Here is a 19,155-nt window from a genome sequence, read left to right on the forward strand (position 1 = left end):
TCCTTCGATGCGACCGATTGAGACCCCATTGCTGCTTCCTCCTTGGAGTTGCTGACATTCCCCCGACCTTGAAAGCCGGTTTGTCCCCAAGCCGGTGCGCCTTGGAACTTAACGCGAAGGGCTTCGGCATCTTCCCAAGTAGTCAGTTCTTCATCCATGTTCGACCACAAGACCTTCATTTTGGTGATGAGCTCGCCTCCTCGTGAGACCATACGGTGTTGCACAAGCTTGAGATGTACTAAATCTCCAACAGCAAAGTAGCATTCTGCACGACGCTTGTCAACGTGCTGCTTCATTCTGGCTTGCGCTCTTGCCAGATGCAGTTTGATCACCTTTGTCATTAACTCGTGTTCATGCAACCAAGCAACTAAGTCGGGGACAAGAATAATAGCATCAGCAGTGATGCCAAAGTGTTTTGGTTCATACCCGTAGAACACTGCAAAAGGAGTGTGACCCAAAGCTGACTGGTAGCTGGTGTTGTACCAGGACTGACCGACTGACAGCCATTGCTGCACCAAGTCAAATGAAGGTATATGCAAGAACTTGCGGTCTGCTAAAAAATGAGAGCCTGACATTGTCCGATGATGACAGTAGGTAATCATTTGACCACTGGCCACTTGAATGGTGATTAGGGTTACCAACGGTTGCACACCAGATAACCCTGAGCGCGAGCTGTTACTGAGAAAAACGTGAGAGGATCTGGAATAAATGAGCACCAGAATATATTGATGATGAATTTGACCTTGTAAACACAATCTCGTAGCTGCCTCAGTACTACACCATGTTGAAGATGACAACACCATCAGGAGCTGATCAGTGGTTTCAGAACGACCTTCACTTCTTCTTCCGGGGTTAACAACAGTACTGACCTCACTACAATCCATCCGTGTTTAACCAACATTGCATGGGTGCACAAGCCAATCAAACGTGCAGCTAAACTCCCTAGATCAGCATCTTCAGAACAAAGACTTTGCTCAACCTTATGTGGGACAGCTCCCTGAAATGCTTCTGAATGTTCCATAGAAGGGAACATTGAACTTCCTTCACCCACTGATTTGATCATTCGACTACAATCTGCTTCCTCCATAGGTATGCCTAGATGACTGTAGCCTGCTCCATCCACTAGTATGTCTAACTTTTGGCAATCTACTACAATACTCAAGACAGTGAAACAAGACTCCATCACATGACCCTGACAATCCATCATCACCCTGACAATCTTCTCAAACTGACCGTATTGTGTAGGTGGAGGCCATGGTGGTCTATGTGGTACTACATCATCAAACTTTCCCAACACGATCTTGATGTTCGCTGCGTCGATCTCAGCTTGTAGGAGGTCTGGGCCAGCCGCACCCAAGCTCTTGATCCCCTTCGATGAGATCTCATTCTGCTCCAGTGCCTGCTCAAGCTGCTCCGCGTGAAGCAGGCGCGGAAGCGGCTCTCCATGGGGTACCCGCAGCGTGCAGCTGTGCGCGGCCTCGACCGGCGCGTGCTCGGTGAGGACCGGAGTCGAACAGGTGGTGGGCGTCTCCATTTCATTGGCGCTGGGAACGACAGGAAGGGCCGAAGCACGTCGAGGACGGCGGTGGCGTGCAGCTCGGATTCGTCGTAGCCGGCAGGTTCGGTGGTCACGAACACGGAGTCATCTGCGGCTTCGGAGTTGGCACGGGCTAGCGCGATGTCGATGCTGGGCTCGTCGGTGGAGGCGATGGGGAGGACGAATCTCGTGGGGTTGCCTGACGAAGCGAGGTCCTCGCCACCGAAGAATCCACCCCAGTTGTCGTCGACGACGGATGGTCTTGTGCGGTACTGCTCGCCGTCGAAGCACCCGCCCCAATTGTCGGCGACGACGGATGGCGACCCGTAGTACTGCTCGCTGTCGTCGAAGCACCCGCCCCAGTTGTCAGCGACGACGTCGGCCCCAACATCCACAGACGGGGTCTCGAGCGCGTCCGCGGTGACGGTGTTGAGCAGCGCGTTGGGGTCGGTGGAGGCGACGAGCACTTTGACGGAGTCGTCCATGGCTCCAGAGTTGGCGGGGCCTAACACGGTGGTGTTGTTGAAGATGAGCGCAAATGCGACCGATGGGTCATCCTGCGGTTGCGGCTCCATCGACGGCGGAGGCGAGAAGTGCTGGTCCCAGCGAGCCTCCCACTCGTCGAACCTTCGGTTGAACTTGTCGAGTATGAGCTTGAAGTTGAGAGTCATGGTGTTAACAAATTGAAGTTGAGAATCGAACACATCTGATATCAATTGTTAGCGTCACTGATACTTCTAGAGAGATAGCAGTCAGAGATCAGATGTAGCAGGGAGGAGAAGGCTTGAGGTGGAAGAAGACGTGAACAAGGGGAAAGCTGTATTGATTATATTTCTGTTCTTTGATGCCCATTCAGATTTCTGATCGTTGCTTAAGTACTGTCTACTGTGACCCATCGTTTACGGCCAACGCACACACCCACTCGTGTTTACAGGATCCATTGCGGCCCGCTGTACTTGTCACTTGGACGTCGTACACGCGCTTGCGTTGTCTTCTCATCAGGTTCTTCAGTTGTTGACTCCTTCGACGCGACCGATTGAGACCCCATTGCTGCTTCCTCCTTGGAGTTGCTGACATGAAGCTGAACACGGGAAGGAAGTAGTAGATTTGATGAACGGGCGCCTCTTCGTCTTCGTCTCCGGCTGGTCATCCCTGAGGCGCCCCTTCACGTGTGAACTGTGAGCCACCGTATCGTTTCACTGCGAATTCTTTCCCTCTGCTAAACCACTCCAGCGTCGCCTATTTGTATATATATATGCCTTTGCCTTTCGCTCATCGTCCATCGGCGAATAGTCCAGAGAAAAGCCGAAAGGTCCGCGTCCTCGGTGCGGAGAACGGCGGCGGAGGAGAGGGGTCCGTCGCTCAGCCAGCCGGCCCCAAAGTCGCCCTCCCTGCTGGCCCTCTCGCTCGCGTTTTTTTTCGGTGGCATCCCCCTCGCCCGACGGAGCATTCAGGTACACCAATGCGTGCGCGAAGAGGAATTGCGGCAGTTTGGTCCCAGTCCGCTAGCCAACTTAACTGCGATTAACCGCTTGCTAAACTAAACGCTTCCCTGGACCCTGGCATCCGTCCCATATTGTTTGTTTCCATTACCTTGATTCATTATATTTTGTGCGTGCCATCGAGTGGGGTCTCTTCCACATGCGGTGTCAAAAGGTCCAAACCGACTCTATTTTCCTGGAAACATTTGATTGGCTCTCCCTCCCTGAATGTGAATTTGTGATGTGACAGCCATCTCTTACCTCCCCCCTGCCTTGCCGGCCAAGAAACACAGCTGTGACCACGACTCCTTTTTTTTATATAAGAGGAAGCCATTCACGCCGCAGGTTACCAACAACTTGTTACTGCTCGCGCCGCCATTACCTTCCGTTCTTCATTGGGAGATTGAATTTTGCGGCAACCACTAGTTTAGGTCGTTACTAGCTACGTATTTTTTGCTCTGAAAAAAAACTGCCTTTTGAGTAACATCTGAAACAACCGATACCAATACAGGAGGCCCTAGTTGATGCGATCGAGTTGTTTAAGGATCCAGATTAATACGAACATTACAATCTGCATCCGATAAACGTTTTTTTCCTTCTCTCATGATGCCCTTCAATTCGCTGTTCCTGGCAGGGACTGCATGCGAACGCCTGAGTCAGGCCTGACCCGCGCTGATTTTAGGCTGCCGGCTGCCAAGATATAAAAAAGATCGCTTATCGCCGGCGCCAAGTGCAGTTACCAATACATCATGTCAAGGGACGCGTGGTCCGTGCTGGCGGTTTCGGTCTGCCTCTTGGCTTGCCCCGTGACGATCGGCGGGTTCTCGTGGAACATCTTCTCCTCCCCGTCCCCGTCGACGGCCGCCACGGGCGGCGACCGCGGTCCGGCGATGGCGCTCGACGGCGCGGTGGCCGACTTCGCCATGGACGGGGCCGGTGGGCCCAGAGGGCTCAAGCTGCTGGAGAACGCGCGGGGCAAGCTCGCCGGGCCGCGGAACTGCTGGCAGGATGCGTACGGAAAGCTGTTCGCCAGCTGCGGCGAGATCATGGCCGACAAGGAGAGGCAGTCGCGCCTGGCGTGGCACCTCAGCAGCTGCTTCCAGGAGGACTCGGGGCGCTCGCCCTTCCCGTCCTGCGCCGAGGGATCCGAGATGGTGCACTGCCGCAAGCGGCTCGGTGAGTCCCAAGACAAGGTCTTCCTCGAGTTCTTCTTGGAGACCAACACCCTGTGCCACCAATTGCAGTAAGTTCACTGTTTACTTCTCTCTGTCTCTCCTGGCATTCAGTCGCAAACGAGCTTCATATTTCGTTTCATTTCATTTATTTATTTTTCGTTCAGGGCTGAAGCTTTCAAGCACAACACCGAGAGACTCGTCAACGACCTCACAAGGACATCCAAGTATGCCGAGGAGAAGCTCGAGGTGATCGAGGAGAGGGCTGACCACATCATCAAAGAGTCGAGCAAAGTCCAGGACACACTGTCGTCGATCGAGATGCAGACCGACAACCTGGCAGAGGCGTCGAAGCACGTCGGGGTGCAGATCAACGACGTGCTGCTCCACTCCAAGTCCATCTTCGAGCAGTCCAAGGAGATCGCCACCGCTCAGGCTGAACTGGGCAGAGGGCAGGCGGAGATGAGGGAGAAGATCGAGGCCGGCATGGCGCGCGTTGAGGAGTCGTACCAAACGCTAGGAAACGGGATGGATAAGCTGAAACAGGAGACTGGATATATCCACAAGGAAATCCAAAGTGTCGGTGCGTCGATGTCTTCGAAGATGCAGCATTTGCAGAGCACCGCTGATGACATTGGGAGTGCTGCTGGAAAGTCGTTGGAGAACCAGATGCAGCTACTGAATGGACAGGCCCAGGCCATGGATGGACTGAATGAACTCCACAGCTTTCAAGCACAAGCTCTTGAAGAAAGCAGGTGTTATTGTTATTATGTTCATATGTACCGTTCATTTTGTAATGTTTTCCTGAATATCGATAAAATGCTCGCTGCACGTCTAACAGTGATTAAAAAAAAGATGTTGACCAAGTTATCAATGGCAGGGAAACAGTTCAGAGACTTGCACAGTTTGGCCAGCGTCAGCAGGAGGAGCTGCTGTCCCGACAAGAAGAGATCCGGCAAGCCCATGAGCATCTCATCCAGAATTCTCACTCCATACTGGAAGCACAGGTTCTTATACTGCCCCATTTCAAAAACATACGACTAACTTTATATGTATTTGTTTCTGAACTTTTTCATTCATACACATGCACACAGGAAGAGTTTAGAGCAAAGCAGGCTAACATTTTCGCTGCTCTGGACAAGCTGTACATTCTGCACAACGCCATTCTAGCCGAGTCTCGCTTCATCAAGGCCTTTTTCTTCTACTGCTGCATTGTGTTCCTCGTCTACATGCTCACCAGCGCAAAGCAGACGTTCAGCATCAGGGGCCACCTCTACTTTGGTACTACTATTTTCACTGTCGAAATTGAAAACCTGTTCAAAAACTAGATTTGAGTGCCCACTTCTCACGGACATTTTTGCCCTGGCAGGCCTGTGCTTCACGCTTCTGTTGGAGATAGGGCTGATCAAACTCGGTGCTGACGACTTCGACAGGCAGTTCTGGGTCATGTCCAAGGTGTTCTTGGTCAGAATGGCGTTCCTCGGCGCTGCCACTGTTCAGATCCTGCACTCCATATTCACCTACAGGTACGTGACAAACAAATGCCTCTACTACGCGCTGTGGAGTATACAATGCAAATCCCCACATGTTGCGATTTCAACTTCTGTTCATATCCTTCAGGGACTACGAAGTGCTGAACTACGGGCTGCTCCAGACGCTGGTGGAGAAGGTCCGGGCGCTGGAGGAAAACGCCGGTGGGAGGGCACCGTCGTACGCCTCGGAGTCGGAGGAGAGCCTGAGGGACTACTCGTGGGTCTTCGACGAGCTGGCAGACGACGTGGACAGCAAGATGGACCCAACCTATGTCGTGCCGCCGGAGAGGTCACCTCCAACTCGACGGCGCGACCAAATCGTCGTGGCAGAGGAGACTGGCGAGAACTCCGTCACCACGTTTGTCTCCCGGAAATACAATCTGCGGGCACGAAAATAGGCAGCGGTCTGGTTTTTTTTTAGTTCCGAAAGAGCTATTTTGAGTGCCGCATCAGATGTTGGTGAAATTTTAATTTACACGTTGGTCTACCGCATTGTAAAGAAGCTACCATTCGGAAATAAAATCACGCTGGAGAAATCTCGTGTGCTATTCAGCATTTTGCAATTTTCATGCTTCCATTCGAGCGGCTACCAGTGATGTTTTTTTTTCCGTTTTTGGTCCAAAGAGCAAGATGTTTTATTATTGTTTTTGTTTTTACTATGTGAAACTGTCCATGCGTTGCAAGGTGAGCAACACAAATCTTCACGGCATTTCGTATTATGCGAGAATCACTACCAAGAAAGGCAATACTGAGGGTTTATGCCTTTGTATTCAAGAAAATCTCATACTAACCTTGTGGTTCCTAATCGGGTTCAAAATTAAGCTATATTGTGATTTTTTTTATTCTCAAATCTCTTATTATCAAATAATAATAATAATAATAATAATAATAATAATAATAATAATAATAATAATAATAATAATAATGATGATGATGATGATGATGATACATCTGACATTTAATATCAACAAAGAGCATCCTCAATATCTATATTTCCCTAGAATTGAGATGAGGAACACGATGACCATCATTAGAGCCTATAGATCTCTCCTCCTCATAAGTATTGATGTATTGTTATCTCTAGCTACCTCCATATCTAACCTATTTGAAACTCTAACATCGCCAAAATCATCTTCATCACTTAGATAATCTCCATTAGCTTCATCAATGGCTGCTTCGTCCTTATCAACTCCATCAGATGCATCATCATCACTCATATTGCTGTTATCATTGTAACCACCTGCATTATAATAATCATCTTCATTGGTCGCACTACAACCTCCAATACCACCATAAGTAGGTTGTGTTAGTAATATTCCTTCTTCTACTGAATGACCATTTTCTATGCAAAGGTGTTATAAACTAAAAAAGTTCGATGTTCTAGTTTCCAATGTTATAATCATTATGTACAACTAAATCTAGATATCATACTTCTTCCAAAAAAATAAACAAAAAATAATGAAAGAAACATAAAACCAACCTTTCTTGGCAACCTTCTTCCAAAAATTAAAGATCAAAACCCCCTTGTAATTTGTGAAATCTGGATCTCCAAAATCACCTCCTGTCGGGAAGGATGAAGATGTATTTATACAACAAAGGTCACAAGAGGTTGGATTAGGCAACCTAACTACGTTATCTCTAACACATGGTGAAACCCTATATCCAAAATATGGCTAAATTGAAGAAAAATGAACAAAATTTGGCAAGAGAAATATAAACCAAACTTTCCTAGCAAATAATAAACAAAAAAACTTAATAGCCAAATCTATCTTCCTCCTCTATCCATATAAACACGTGTACCATTCATTAAACAATTAAATATGTATTGAAAAAACTGAATTGAAAACTAAACAAGAAAAGGAGATAGATGACAGATAATATATAACCATCTTAGGCAACCTCATTTGAATAAATAGTTAAAAAAACCTAACTGCACTATTCTCTCTAACACATGGTAAAAGACTAGTTCCAAAACGCGACAAAAATTGAGCAACAATGGCAACTGAAACATAATTAAATCAACATTTCATAGAAACTAATAAACAAAAAAATCTTAATTACCAAACATATATTCATCTCTCTCCATACAAACACATGCATCATTTATTAAACAACTAAATATATCATGAATAAACTGATTTGAGAACTAAACATTAAAAGACAAAATCTAGCTACCGTACTCTTCTCTCTCACATGGTAAAACCCTAGATCCAAAATGTGGCTAAAATTGAGCGAGATTGAATAAAAATTGGCAAGAGAAACATAAACCAACATTTATTAGCAAGTTTCTTCCAAAAAAAATTGGAAATGAAGATCAAAACTTCAATGAAAGTTGGATGTGAGATACAGTCGGGGAGAACGAAGGGGTATTAGTACAACAAAGATCACAAGTGATTGGTTAAGGAACTGCCACTAAAACCCGATTTCTACTTACATTTTCCTTAACAGAACCGCCAGTGAAACTGAAAATCGGTTATTTCCACATATGGTTCCCTTACACCAATCATCAATGGAAATAACTGATTTCCACTGTCGGTTCTGTTAAGAAAACCGCTAGTAGAAATCGGTTTCCACTATCGGTTGTTAGTTGGGCCCACCTATTTATTATCTTTGGTGCGCAATAACCGACACTGTCTGTAAAAAGTTGAATGCATTGTAGACTTGGATACTAGCGAAAGAATCAGAAAAAGATTTTTTTGGAGCAATGTGTAGAGAATAGATATAAATGATATGACTGGAGATGGTGAGTCCAAATAGAGCTCAGTAGCAGACGTGTGTGCCATCGTAAGCGAGTAAACAGGAAAAAATGTAACGTGACCTGGTCAAAAAAGTTGATCCACGCACAGACACACAACAAGCTAAACTGAAGAACTGAGCCATCACACTACTCCCCATCGTACGCTAGCATTCTCCACACGTTTTCCCCGTATACCATCTTCACCTACGCAAACGTGCACGTCTTGAGTTGCTGCGCAAACGAGAAGAAACGGCACGGGCAACGGTTCCTGTCGTCCTGATCGGCCCCGCCAGGCGCCAGTCTGCAGCCGCCACCTCGCGCCTGGTCCCCTGGCCACGTGGTGCCGCCGGGCGCGGCTGCTCCTGGAGTGCGCGCAACGCGTGTCCTAGCGGAGGGGCGAGTCCCCGAGCCCGGGAGGGCAACGGCCGCGCCACGCGCCGTGCGCCGTGCTTGCAAACTACTCCCTCCGTCTCAGGATATAAGGCGTAACCACTTTTTATTCTTATTTCACAATATAAGGCGTGCTCTCTCTATGCATAAATATATCGATGCAGTGGTATAGAAACAATTAAATGCATTTCTTGGTCTTTGAACCAGAGGTGGTTACGCCTTATATACTGGAACGGAGGGAGTAGTATTCCCGTAATCCCGTGTTCCGTACTTTGCCTTTCTGGAATGGAATTACTTCCTCTGTTAAAAAATAATTTTATATAGATTTAGGTCAAACAACTGTTTGGATTCGTTAGAGCTACAGTTTAGTTGTACTGAAGTTTAGTCCGGCTAATGTTTAGCCCATTGCTATTAGTCACTAGGCGTTTAGATACTATGGACTAATAGGTTGTTTGTGTGTTTAGTCCTGATTAGCTCATATTTGTGGACTAATGGACTAATTGTTATCCAAGAGAAAGCTAAAGTTCAGTCTCTCTATTAGTCGGCCTGGTTGGCGACAAATGAACTAAACTAAAATGAACTAAACTTTAGTGGCTAATAATTAGTCCTTGTAATTCAAACAGGGCCTGAGATAGAAGCTGAGACGAACTTGAACAGCTTACATACACAGCGTTCTACTTTTTACACACTGCATGGGGTTCAGGACAGGGTGCAACAGATTTCAGAACCCACCCACCCCGGCTGCAAGGCCTACCTACCTGCTATACTACGTATTTACAACGAATTGAATGGTACAATGGTACTAGAAAAAAAAAGGGCTACGCATCGTCGTCTTGCTACTGTCTCTCAGCAGCGTCTGGCGCCGCCGCCGCCGCCGCCGCCGCCCCGGGCTGAGAGCGCGAAGCCGCCGCGATCGTACATGCGCTGGATCTCTTCCCGGTACCCGCTGAGGGACTTTCGAGGCAGGGCCGGCGTCAGCTCCACCACGTCCCCCATGTTGAGCCTCCGGTCTGGGTCGCATATGGGCTCGCCGTTCACCCTCGGCCGCAGGTCCTCCTTCATCGGAATGCTGTAGGGGCTCCATCTCGAGCTGTTGGCGCCCACGCGGTCCATGAGATCCATCACCGTCAAGTTCGCCGGGAATTCTTGGACAGACATCTGAAATCACGCCACAAACAATCTCTATCAGATCACTGAATCGAACAATAAACATGCGTAAGGGCAGTCCAGAACTGGGCTGACCTTGCCATGCTCCAAGAGGATGACGAACAGCGGTCCATCATGGTTGCATTGGCGGGTGTACGAGTATGGGCAGTCCTCTGCATGCTGGGGGAACGGGCATGCTGGTGGTGGCCTCACGCTCACAGTACCGTCATCACTGCCAAGGGAGGCAGTCCGTTCTCTGTCCATCGCCTCGCACTGCCATGTGAGCACCCACCTTGCCCACTCCACCATCCGGAGCACGAACGAGTGCCTGCAGGTGCCCTCCTTGTACCTCCAGTGCGCCGCGAACCCGTACTCGGCCTGCAGATGCATCTCCCTCGTGCGGATCTGGACCTCGAACGGGTGGACGCCTTCGCTCATGACGACAGTGTGCAGCGACCGATACCTACAGCAAAGCAAGCAAGTAAAGGTCTTGCATTGCAGCAGGAGAGGTGGATGGGTCTCTACTGGCTTGCGGCTTTGCTTATTACCCATTTAGTTTCGGACGTGATATGTAATCCTTGAATCGACCGGTGACTCGAGGCCACAGTCTGTGGACGACGCAAAGGGCTTCGTAGCAATCTTCTTCGCTCTCAACCAAAAGACGCAGCCCGTGTATATCGTGGATCTCTTCCATCGTCAAGTTCTTCCTGATAAGTTTTTAACAAATTGATGCATGAGAGAATGCTTTACTACTAACCACTGCAAAAAAAGGGATGATTATGACGTACTTTAGCATCTTGCAATGGATGCTGTATAGGCTCTTGTGCCTCCCAGAAAGACTGTGGTACGAGACACCAGCATCCCTCAGGCCTTTATCCAGTTTATCCACGGCAGATGTGATCAGTTCTTCGTCGAAGGATTCCCTAAGTTTGGACGACAACTCCTCGTGCTCTTCCGGATTCAGATACTTGAAACAGAGATTCTCCAGCTGGTCTTTCCAGCTAGCAACCCCTAGCCGGTTAGCTAGAGGCACGAAAATCTCCATTGTTTCCTTGGCGAATCTTTCTTGTTTGGCACAAGGCAAAGCTTTTAAGGTCTCCATGTTATGCAGCCGATCCGCAAGCTTTATTAGAACAGCGCGTGCATCCGCCATTGCGAGGAGCATCGTATGCAAGCGATCTGCTTCAACTGTCCTGCTTGCCGTGTTGTTGTCACGAGCAAGTTTGCTGAGGTGGCTCAACTTGGATACCTGAACAGATCAGACAAAAAACCTTAAGGACAATGGAGCTGGCAACAGAACGGAGCAACGTTAGAACCAGGATGGGTAACACCACATAAAGGCTAGTTTGGGAACCACATTTTACCAAGGGATTTTCATTTTCCCAAAGGAAAATGAACTAATTTCCCATGGGAAATAGAAATCCCTTGGAAAAATGGGGTTCTCAAACTAGCCCTAAAAGGGAATTTCCAAAATAGACATGTCAAACCGAAGAATGCAGGCAGCCGATAACAAATTGACATAATATATTGCAGGTTGTGGTTGTGGAAAGAAATAAAGAACTACCCCATCTGCACCAAATTATAAGTCATTCTATCTTTTTGGGGGACTAAAAGCATATCATGTTTGACAAAATTTACATAATAAATTAATAATATTTGTGATGACAAACAAGTATGATTAGATTTTTAATCAATTATATTTTTAAAGTGTACTTATTTTGTGTTATAAAATTTTATAATTCCATCTATAATTTAAGTCAAACTTGAGATGTTATGACTCTGCAAGAAAGATAAAGTAACTTATAGTTTTAAGAGACAGACTAAATAGTGTGCTGCAATTGTCAGCTAATTAACTCAAATATGACACAATGGGTTGATCCACAAAAGTCGCACATTGGGTTAATCCAAATGGGTAATTTTTGTTTAGGTGCTTATAAGATAAAATGACAGCAGCACTAGATCATTGACTTAAAGTTGCAGGAGGTATATCATCATAATTGGACCAAATAATTGCAACTGATCTAGCCAACAACTTGTTGATACACAGAGGAAATAACGATGCTTTCCAATCGCAACAAATTATCAAGTTCCAAGGGAAAAGGAACACATACCCCTTCGACGAGATCGGCAACCCCAGCACCAAACATATGGAAGATGTGGTCATAGTCAATGAATGAATCATCAATGGTGTCATGCAGAAGCCCAGCAGAGACAACCGTTGCATTTGCGCCGACCTTGGCAAGTAGCACAGCAGTCTCCACACAATGTTGCAAGTAGGGGTCACCACTCGCGCGCGTCTATTCGCACAACAAAAGCAGAGACAAGATTCAGTAACTATCAGGATCGGACAATTCAGGCACTCAGATGGAGGTTGGAATTTTGTGGTTTACCTGGCCACGGTGAGCCTTCTCGGCCTCCAAGAAGGCCTTCACGACCAGCTCCTCGTGGAAGATGCGGTGGCGATCCTGGGCACTCGCGAGCAGCTCTTGGGCGTATGGCTCGCAGGCAGGGCTAGCCTCCGCGAGGTTCTCGTCGAGCTCGAACGCGAGCTCGCTGGCGCCGACCTCCGGGCGAGGGCTGGTGGGCGGCGCGTAGTCAACGCAGGAACCGAGAGCGTTGCGCACGAAGCCAGCGAAGAGGCGGTCGCGGTCGCGGGCGGCGAGCCAAGAAGCCGGTGGGCTCCGGGATGGTGAAGAGGTGGACGGCCCCTGGAACACCGACACGGGGCTGTGGTGGTGGTGATGCAGGTCCCTCCGCTTTAGCTGCGAAGACGAGTGGGAGTGCGAGTAGGAGTACCCGCCCCCGTCGGCGGGGACGCTCAGGTCGTCGGATCTGTTGTGCCACAGCGCACCGAGGTCGTCGTGAGCCGGGGCGCGGGGCGGCGCGGCCGCAGCTGCCGGCGAGGAGAAGAGGCAAGACAGGCCGCCGCCGCCGGAGGGCAAGCGGTACGAGGCGGCCGGCGGCGGGGGCGCAGCGGTGGTGCAAGGCGACGAGCCACGGGAGGCTGGGTCGAACTCCGAAGAGTAGACCGCGCCCGGCGGACTGGTGTACATGGAAATCGCGGGCAACGACATCGCCGGAATCAGGGATGCCTCCGACGCGCTCGAACTGAAAGCCGCTTAAAGCTGCTAACTGTTCGGAATCGGAACTGAATTCGGCGCCGAAACCAAAAGGCAGCACAGAACAGAATCCGATGCCAAAGATTTGACCTCGGTGAGGTGGAGTCGACGAGTTAATAAAAATCGAACAAGAGGAAGTGTTGCAAACAGCTGAAATCGGCGTGATCAAGCAGGGAATTTCGTGGGGAGGGCGAGGAGAGCAGGGAAATGGGGAAAATCTGTTCGGCTTGCGTACTACTTGGGTTGCGTCCCGTCTGCTGCTGCGTGTGCGTGAAGAGAGAGAATCTGGGACCCTCGCTAATTATAGGAAGGCGGCTGGCTTTCAAAATGCCGAAACCGCCCCTCCTCAGGAATCTTCTATCTACCGTGTTGCCGGAGTTTTGGCCGTTAACTAGTTTCGGTTTTGCCGGTTTTGTCAGCCTTAGGCCCTTAGCGATTAGGATTCGAGTGTTTTAAATACGGACCCGGAAGAAGAGGATAGATCTTTAATCCAAGGCTATTGCGGTTCAAAAGAAGAGGAGAAACTTTAATTCAAGTCTACGTATTTGCTAAACTTTTGCACGCTACAACTTTATAATATAATCATCGATATTTTAAATGTAAAGAACAGTCTAGCTATCAGTCATCTGTAAACTAACATTGAATCACTGCAATTGAAGTTTTGCCTCCTACTAACATTTCGCTGATTTTGCGACTCAGGAGGAGCCGGCCGATTGCAATGTGCTAGTAGGATCGTCAGCTAGAGTGCTAGACGCCCAGTCGGCGACACCGCCTTTCTATCCAAACGAACGAATTGGTGGCGTTACTGTGACTTCTTTACGCCTTGGACATACCGACACATGTCTCGATTAAATAAAAAGCTTGCCCTATCCAAAACCTTCTTCATTCACGCCCCCTGGCCACAGCTAATGATGCTCGATGTGATGCTAATGCGCCATTATCATGCCGATAAAAGCAATGCAAAAGCAAAATAGTAGTAGAATAAAAGACTTTCTAGAAGGTGCTACAGCTTATCCACTACCTCTAGGTTCCCTAGAGGGGTGTGGAGTGGAGTTGGCGCGGCGGCCATTTTCTAATTCGCTGTTCCTGCACTCCGGCAAGCTCCTACAGGCCGTTGCAGAAATCATGGAGATTCGGCCGGCAAAATTCTCCATCACAGGGATTATTAGGTTCCGCTTAAGCATTGAGTGCTACCTGTTGCGGTCACCATATTTGTCACTCTTTTTTTAAAAAAGAACTGACACATTTGTTTCTTTTGAAAGTATTTACCTATAGCATTATATAATCCTTTTTAATCCCACCCAGCCAAATCCCTCGTACACTCATAACTTTCACTAAATCCACCAAACAAAATATACTTAGACTTAAACACACAATAAAAAACAACGATTCAGATAGCCAGATAACCCCTCTTCATCACTCCCTCAAATTTAATGAACAACATTATTTAAATACAATACTCATATTTCATCCCTCTTCTTCTACCTCCCCGCCGACCCTCCCACTCACGTCGTTGTCGTCGTCAACCTCTCTTTTTGTGACACCACCGTTGATCCCTCTCTCGATCATCCGGTTCATAGTGTTAGCATGAGCTATATGCTAGTTTTTAATTAAAAAATATAAGGTTAAGTAACTAGTCGATTACAAAACTACACTTTTAAATTATTCTATGCTAAATAATTGTTGGTGGATATTTTCTGTGTGACGTGTGAATAGAAGCTTCCTGCAAGATCTTCTTCTTTGACAAAGAGGAGACCTAAATCTCAAAACAAAAGTCTGTTGTTGGCCCTGGGTGCGTGTTTTGCACCCCCTGTCCTGAACCCCAGAGGCTGCATGCCTGCATGCAGGGTGTAAAAAGTAGAACCGCTGTGTGTGTATGTAAGCTGTTCAAGTTCGTCTCAGATTCTCCTCCCAGTCTGCAACTCTGCATCGCCTGCTGGCTGCGGCCCTTTTGGATGAATTAGATCGTGTGATGATGTGACGCCACGCCGAATGGGCGGCTTGTCTGAGCGAAAGCCGTGATATGCAGGGTGGCGGTGGCGTCTCCATCTCCACGGCGCCGGGCTGTGTGGACCAGAATCTAGCCTTCGGGGTGAGGTGTGTGAGTGTGAGCTTCTGAAGAATCTTCCAGCCCGGGCGAGCGCGGAGGCAGGTAGGTATAGGATGCCGTGACGGAGGCGCCCTTCTTCACCTTCCGGACTCCGGTGTGATTGGGATCTCGCCTTTTTGTGGGTCCAGGTCCAGCGTCCAGTGCCTGAATCTCCGTCAGCTGCCGCGAACGGTTGGTGGCGGCGGCGGCAGCGACGTCCCTGGTCGATCCGTGGTCCTGCATTGAACGTGGGATGGCAGCGCTGTTGCTCACGGCTCTGCCGAATCCTACCGGCAGGCGGCAGCGTCGACTCGTCTCGCCACATGACGTTCTGGAAACTCTAGCGACGCTTACGCTCGTTTATGTCGTGTTTACTTGCAGAGGCAGAGAGTAATAATAATCACTCTCAGTCCGTCACTAACTGAACATCAAGCACTCCCGTCAGCGTTTTCAGTTTCACTAAATTTGCGAGCTTTGATGTGTGATCCGACTTCCTCTTCCTTTTGTTCTCGTCGGTGCGGTGCCCAACGTGCGGGACCTTAACCTGTTCCAAAAAAAGTATCCTCCGTCTTGATCAAGACGGACGACAAGTCATCAGCGCTCAGGGCGGATAAAGAACGGAAGCGCAAGCGCCGCCCGCTTGCCGGCAACGTGCGTGCAACAGTTGAAGCGTGGACGTCTGCCTTGTACGCTCGCCTACGTCTCCTCCACGTGGGGTGCAGAGAACGGCGATCGCGGCCACTTGTTGCGAACCCGGAGCGCGATGGTACTATTATGGTAATGGTACGTGGTACCCAGCCACGCTCGTCGTCGGCCCGCGGGAGCGAGCGACGTGGACGTGGACCGGACGGCAACGTGGTGGCCGACGAAGATTTGCGCGTGCCGGTCGACGGAAATTCGCGGGAAAGCCACTAGCGCCGCGCGAGTCGACGCAGGCCGCAGCAGGTATAGACCTGACCAGCCGTTTGCCGTCTCCATCGGCTGTTGCGCTTTGCAGGTCCGAATGTCGTTCGATGCGAGAGGCTTCGTGCTGCGTGCCCCTTCCTACACGGCGCAGAATGCCAGAATCAACCAGTTTTCTGGCACCTCCTGTACGACTTCACACCACGCACATTGTACTACTATACTACTTTTCTGCCAACGTGCACGGTATTGGTAGGACGCTGAATCTACCTACCGCTCTTGAACTCAAAACTGTACCCTAGTGTCTCCAGGATCTCGTATCAGAGAAAAGGAAAAGGAGTTACACTATGAAATGGAGGCATCCTGACCCATAATTCAAGTACTTCTTCTATTTTATAGAGGAAAGAAAAAAAGAAAATCTGAAGAAATATATAGCTCCAGGTTGCACCGAAAGAGTTAAAAACTGAAATGATGTCAGCTGGGCCTCGTGAGTCAGGACAGACCGACAGAGTGTGTATCTGGACATTTGCTGGGCCAAAAGCCCAGTCCGCTATCAGTTTCCGGCCCCAACTGAAGCCTATAATCTAGCCATGTTAAAATTTCAAACAAATAGACCATAAATTCAAAATAAGTTAGATTATGTTATCTAGATAGATTATAATCCCAAACAAACAGGTTTTTTGGTACACCTAGCTCTATAAATATACAACAAAATACATATAAGTGCCTTAGGGTCTGTTTGGTTGGGCTGTGGCTGTGGAAAAAGTTGTTGTGGGCTGTGAGCTGTGGAAAAAGCTGTTGTAGGCTGTGAGCTGTTAAAAAGCTAAAAATCATTTGGTGGAAACCACTAAAAGTCGTTAAAAGTTCTTCGATATATGTTTTCACAGTTCTATCCAAAAGCCACTAAAAGCAGGTCCAGGGGTGCTTTCAGTTTTGCACTACGAGAAAGTCGGCTTTTAGAAAAAGCTGCTTCCTGGATCCAGCCCTTTGGTTGCTTTTGGCTTTTAGGGGGCAAAAGCCAAAGCCAAAAGTCAAACCAAACACACCCTTAGTCCTATAACAAGTGTCTAGATTCAACTTCATCCATTTGAATATAGACATAAAAATAAAAAGCTAAAACGACTACAATTTTGAAGAATGGAGGGTCTATTACATAAACCTTTTATCCTATGAAGCCTCAGCTATTAGATTACAACAGTTCATCTACACGAGTGTAGTATGATCTTTTTTTTTATCTCCATCCATCTCCATTAATAACTAATCCTTATGAATGGTTAATCTTCACAAGCATGTTCGTGTATCTACGAAGATTCTATAACTTTATCATCTGAGGACTGATAGTTATTCTTATTGAGGCTTCATAGGATGTTCTTTTGGCTTTCACAGTCTCTGTGGATCAAGCTTCGCGCGTATATATAGCCTTGGTAGAGTCTTCGTATGTACGTCCTTCCTTTGTTGTAGGTGCTTCAGGCTTCAGGGTGAAGTCTTCGCGTCTACAAGTTTCTCACTTCTGATTTCTTTAAACTGATGTAAAGTCAATTCTGCAAGTTCACATTGATAACAAATATACACTAGTTGACTTTAAATTATCGAGAGATGTGTTTTAACTATAGTGAAATCCAGTAGCCGCCCCTCGCGCGAAGGTCTGAATCCCATTAAATTGTGATTTCGTGTAGAGGTTATAATGCTATCCCCGAACTTGAGAGTTGGCTGTAATATTGAAGCTTGACCATCATGGTTGAACAATTGCTTTTGACCGGAGCTGCCTATAACTAACGTTCTTCCAGGGTTGCATGTTGTTGTAGTGACATGCTTCCATTATATTTAAATATATTAAATATATTAATTCTGAATAAAACAGTCATATAACTCAGATAAATGCCATATGAAATTTTAGCATCAATGAACAGTAGCAATTCTAGAACATGTAAACATGTAAAATAGCTACTCAGGTCTATTTCAAAATTAAACATGGCTTGCAGATGAAGAAGGCAGATTAAACAAATAAACATGATTGTTTATCTTAAACTCTTGCTCTCAAAATAGCGGGTTGCTGTAATAAACAGCCCTCCAACGCTAAAAGGTGATCAGAGATCCTCGACTAACGTGACAGTCCTATCTTACCAAATCAGAGTTTTAGATCAGATGTAATAAGCCTAATAACCAAATGTAAATACTAATAGTGCAATCAACAAAAAGAAATTTAATTAGGCACAAATAATATCAATGCTGAAAATGACAATACACTAAAACCCAGACTGTCACGTTGTCTCACTACACCGCTATCATCATCGAGCACACAAATCCGCCCACAACAGTGCAATCACACCCAAGTAATTAATACTAGCAGATTACACAAAATTAAACAGTAAATAAAGTGAGGCAACGAATAACTCACAGCACGTAGATTGTCTACGTGGGAAGATCAGCTCAGCGAACACGAAGTTCTGTCCCAAAAAACCAATTCTGCCGCCCACGTCCGGGCCTGCACGGCGGGAGGTTGACGGAGATACTAGAGCCGCTGCCGGAGCCGAGGGAGACGTCCACGGCACCAGCCCGAGAAGAGGAACACCGCGCAGAGGGAGCCCAAGCACCAGGCCATGGTGGACAATAATCAGAGAAGAACTGCAGCACTACACAGATGCACGGTTCCGACAACAGAGCACAGGAAAGACACGCTGCGCAAGCACAGCACCACTTTCTATCTCTTTGAACCACTCCCAGCAAGAATCGCCACCAGAATACCAGGGAACGAACTAAGTTCTCAACGGAGCAGCACACACGGAGAGAGGAAGAAGAACATCTGACTGCTCAGCCAGCGCCAGAGAGAGGGGAAACACACCCATACTTATGGAGCAGAGACCAGGCACCAAATTCGGAGGCCGTTGAATAGAGAGGAAACGCGTAGAAGCAGCCGTGCAAGCCGGCCAAGCCGTTGAGCCTCCGCCGCCGCACAACTGCCTGCGCTCTCTACCTCTCCACTGTCTCTACCAGAGGCACGGAAGTGCCCTAGGGATTATTCCCAGCCGGCTGGGCTGCTTGGCTTACG

The 19,155-nt window shown here is 47.9% G+C and overlaps 2 protein-coding genes across 4 annotated transcripts; one reads left to right on the forward strand and one right to left on the reverse strand.

The window, feature by feature from the left end:
- Positions 1-2,823: 2,823 nt before the first annotated feature.
- On the forward strand, positions 2,824-6,297 carry LOC100382002 (Protein GAMETE EXPRESSED 1). 3 transcript variants are annotated; one of them, XM_008653413.4, is made up of 7 exons: positions 2,824-2,991; positions 3,653-4,261; positions 4,358-4,945; positions 5,071-5,197; positions 5,285-5,471; positions 5,560-5,716; positions 5,811-6,297. In XM_008653413.4, the coding sequence occupies exons 2-7, from the start codon at positions 3,768-3,770 to the stop codon at positions 6,118-6,120; spliced, it is 1,863 nt and encodes a 620-aa protein (XP_008651635.1). In that variant the 5' UTR covers positions 2,824-2,991; positions 3,653-3,767; the 3' UTR covers positions 6,121-6,297. The 3 variants fall into 3 exon arrangements, with proteins under 3 accessions (XP_008651635.1, XP_008651636.1, NP_001168240.1); XM_008653414.4 differs by lacking the exon at positions 2,824-2,991 and adding an exon at positions 3,372-3,449; NM_001174769.1 differs by lacking the exon at positions 2,824-2,991 and having other exon boundaries at positions 3,384-4,261; positions 5,811-6,283.
- A 3,118-nt stretch (positions 6,298-9,415) lies between these two features.
- Positions 9,416-13,399, reverse strand: LOC103632825 (probable GTP diphosphokinase RSH3, chloroplastic). Its single transcript, XM_008654556.4, has 6 exons — positions 12,386-13,399; positions 12,107-12,292; positions 10,784-11,244; positions 10,544-10,702; positions 10,092-10,458; positions 9,416-10,007 (listed from the first exon to the last, which is right to left on the reverse strand). The coding sequence occupies exons 1-6, from the start codon at positions 13,067-13,069 to the stop codon at positions 9,696-9,698; spliced, it is 2,169 nt and encodes a 722-aa protein (XP_008652778.1). The 5' UTR covers positions 13,070-13,399; the 3' UTR covers positions 9,416-9,695.
- Positions 13,400-19,155: the final 5,756 nt, after the last annotated feature.

Source organism: Zea mays, chromosome 7 (assembly GCF_902167145.1).
Source record: "Zea mays cultivar B73 chromosome 7, Zm-B73-REFERENCE-NAM-5.0, whole genome shotgun sequence".
Lineage (NCBI taxonomy): Eukaryota > Viridiplantae > Streptophyta > Magnoliopsida > Poales > Poaceae > Zea > Zea mays.

Bases quoted from the DNA above. Each gene is read 5' to 3' on its own strand.
- LOC100382002 (XM_008653413.4), top strand. From the start codon at position 3,768: ATGTCAAGGGACGCGTGGTCCGTGCTGGCGGTTTCGGTCTGCCTCTTG. The intron at 4,262-4,357 runs GTAAGTTCACTG...TTTTTCGTTCAG, and splicing joins ACCCTGTGCCACCAATTGCA to GGCTGAAGCTTTCAAGCACA. The intron at 5,472-5,559 runs GTACTACTATTT...TTGCCCTGGCAG, and splicing joins CAGGGGCCACCTCTACTTTG to GCCTGTGCTTCACGCTTCTG.
- LOC103632825 (XM_008654556.4), bottom strand. From the start codon at position 13,069: ATGTCGTTGCCCGCGATTTCCATGTACACCAGTCCGCCGGGCGCGGTC. The intron at 11,245-12,106 runs GTATGTGTTCCT...TGATCTGTTCAG, and splicing joins TTGCCGATCTCGTCGAAGGG to GTATCCAAGTTGAGCCACCT. The intron at 10,008-10,091 runs GTCAGCCCAGTT...GCGTGATTTCAG, and splicing joins TCCTCTTGGAGCATGGCAAG to ATGTCTGTCCAAGAATTCCC.